Source organism: Aplysia californica, unplaced genomic scaffold (assembly GCF_000002075.1).
Source record: "Aplysia californica isolate F4 #8 unplaced genomic scaffold, AplCal3.0 scaffold00133, whole genome shotgun sequence".
In the NCBI taxonomy this organism is placed as follows: Eukaryota; Metazoa; Mollusca; class Gastropoda; order Aplysiida; family Aplysiidae; genus Aplysia; species Aplysia californica.
In genome coordinates, this window is record NW_004797403.1 from 434,360 (window position 1) to 435,758 (window position 1,399).

Below are 1,399 nucleotides of genomic sequence, written 5' to 3' on the forward strand. Positions count from 1 at the left end.
GGGGGGTGACACCTTACATTGAGGAATCAAATTGGCATTCAATCCAAAAAAAAGAACAAACAAGCAACAAAAACAACCAAAAAGCAAGCAAACAAACAAACAAGCAAACAACGAACCAGAAAAACAAACAAACAAATAAGCAAAAAACCAACCAACCAACCATACAAATAAACAAGCAAACAAACACACACACACAAACAACAAAAACATACAAACACACAAACAAACAAATAAGCGAAAGAAGGAACGCACAAACAAACAAAAAAATAAACAGACATAACCTCACCCCGTATCTGGCGCCCTGCGTGGAGGAAAAGACCTCTGTCTTGGTGTAGTCGATGGCGTCTCCCGTGTTGGTTCCGCCGCCCATGAAGCTCAGCCCGTCGATGGCGTGCAGAACTGACAGGCTCTGGTTGTAAATGTCCAGCGCGAACTCCAGGGATGGGTGGTTCCCGTACTGGACAACGCCCACTCTCACTTTGTCTTGGTCAATGGGAAGCTGGAGTGTCCAAAGAAAAGCGTTGACAGTTATTTTTAGTAAGAGTTTTACGGCACTTGCAGCACAGTAAGGTTATGATATAAGTGCCGAAGATTAGAGGTGCTACAAGAGAGTAACAAACATGAAAAAGAAGAAGGAGGGATAGAAACGATAGTTGTTTTATCGGAAAGAAGGAGTAACACACCCTAGAGCACCCGCCAACCACCCACAAGCGTTTACAGAATGGTAGGTATCTTTTTTGTAAGTGTTTTACGGCACTCGCAACTGCATAAGGTCATATGAGCGCGCCTTTGAATAAGAGGCCAACGCCTTAACCTCTAGGCCACGAGAGCCCCCCTTACAGAATGTTGTAGTGAGGGAAGTTTGTATAATTAGGGTCCAAAAACTTTAATTTCGATTTTCTCAGAACAGCATTTTTCGGGATAGCCCCCTTGTACTTAAAAGCAACCAATTTACCTAATTATGTTGTTAATGCCGTGAAACTCTTCCCAAAACAAAATTACCTGAAGGACGAAATCCTTGAGGAAGTCTTCTAGATGCTGGAAGTCACTTTGCCCTACACTGGAGCTGGAGTCAACGATGAAGACCAAGTCCGCCTTCTGGAGGCATGAGTTAGGCGCTGGCAGGCTTTGGGAGCTCACAGGAACCTCTGAGGGGTGTGAAAAGTGAGTGTGAGTGTGTGAGAGTGTGTGGGGTGTGTGGGGGATGGGAGAGGGTGGGGTGTGAGAAGTGTGTGTGTGGGGGGGATATGGGTGGGGAGAGGGGGTGGGGTGTGAGAAGTGTGTGAGTGAGTGTGGGGTGTGTGGGTTGGAGGAGGACATGGGGTGTGAGAAGTGTGTGTTCGTGTGGGGGGAGGGGAAGTGTGTGTGTGTGTGTGAGTGTGTGTGTGTATGTGTGTGT

The 1,399-nt window shown here is 46.6% G+C and overlaps 1 protein-coding gene across 1 annotated transcript in view; it reads right to left on the minus strand.

Moving 5' to 3' along the window:
• LOC101854711 overlaps positions 1 to 1,399 on the minus strand; it is a 108,409-nt gene that overhangs the window by 98,128 nt on the left and 8,882 nt on the right. Inside the window, exons 6-7 of the mRNA XM_013081484.2 lie at positions 1,003 to 1,148; positions 277 to 499 (exon numbers count right to left, since the gene is read on the minus strand). Of these exons, the coding sequence (XP_012936938.2) occupies positions 277 to 499; positions 1,003 to 1,148 (369 nt within the window). The remainder of the gene's footprint in view (positions 1 to 276; positions 500 to 1,002; positions 1,149 to 1,399) is intronic.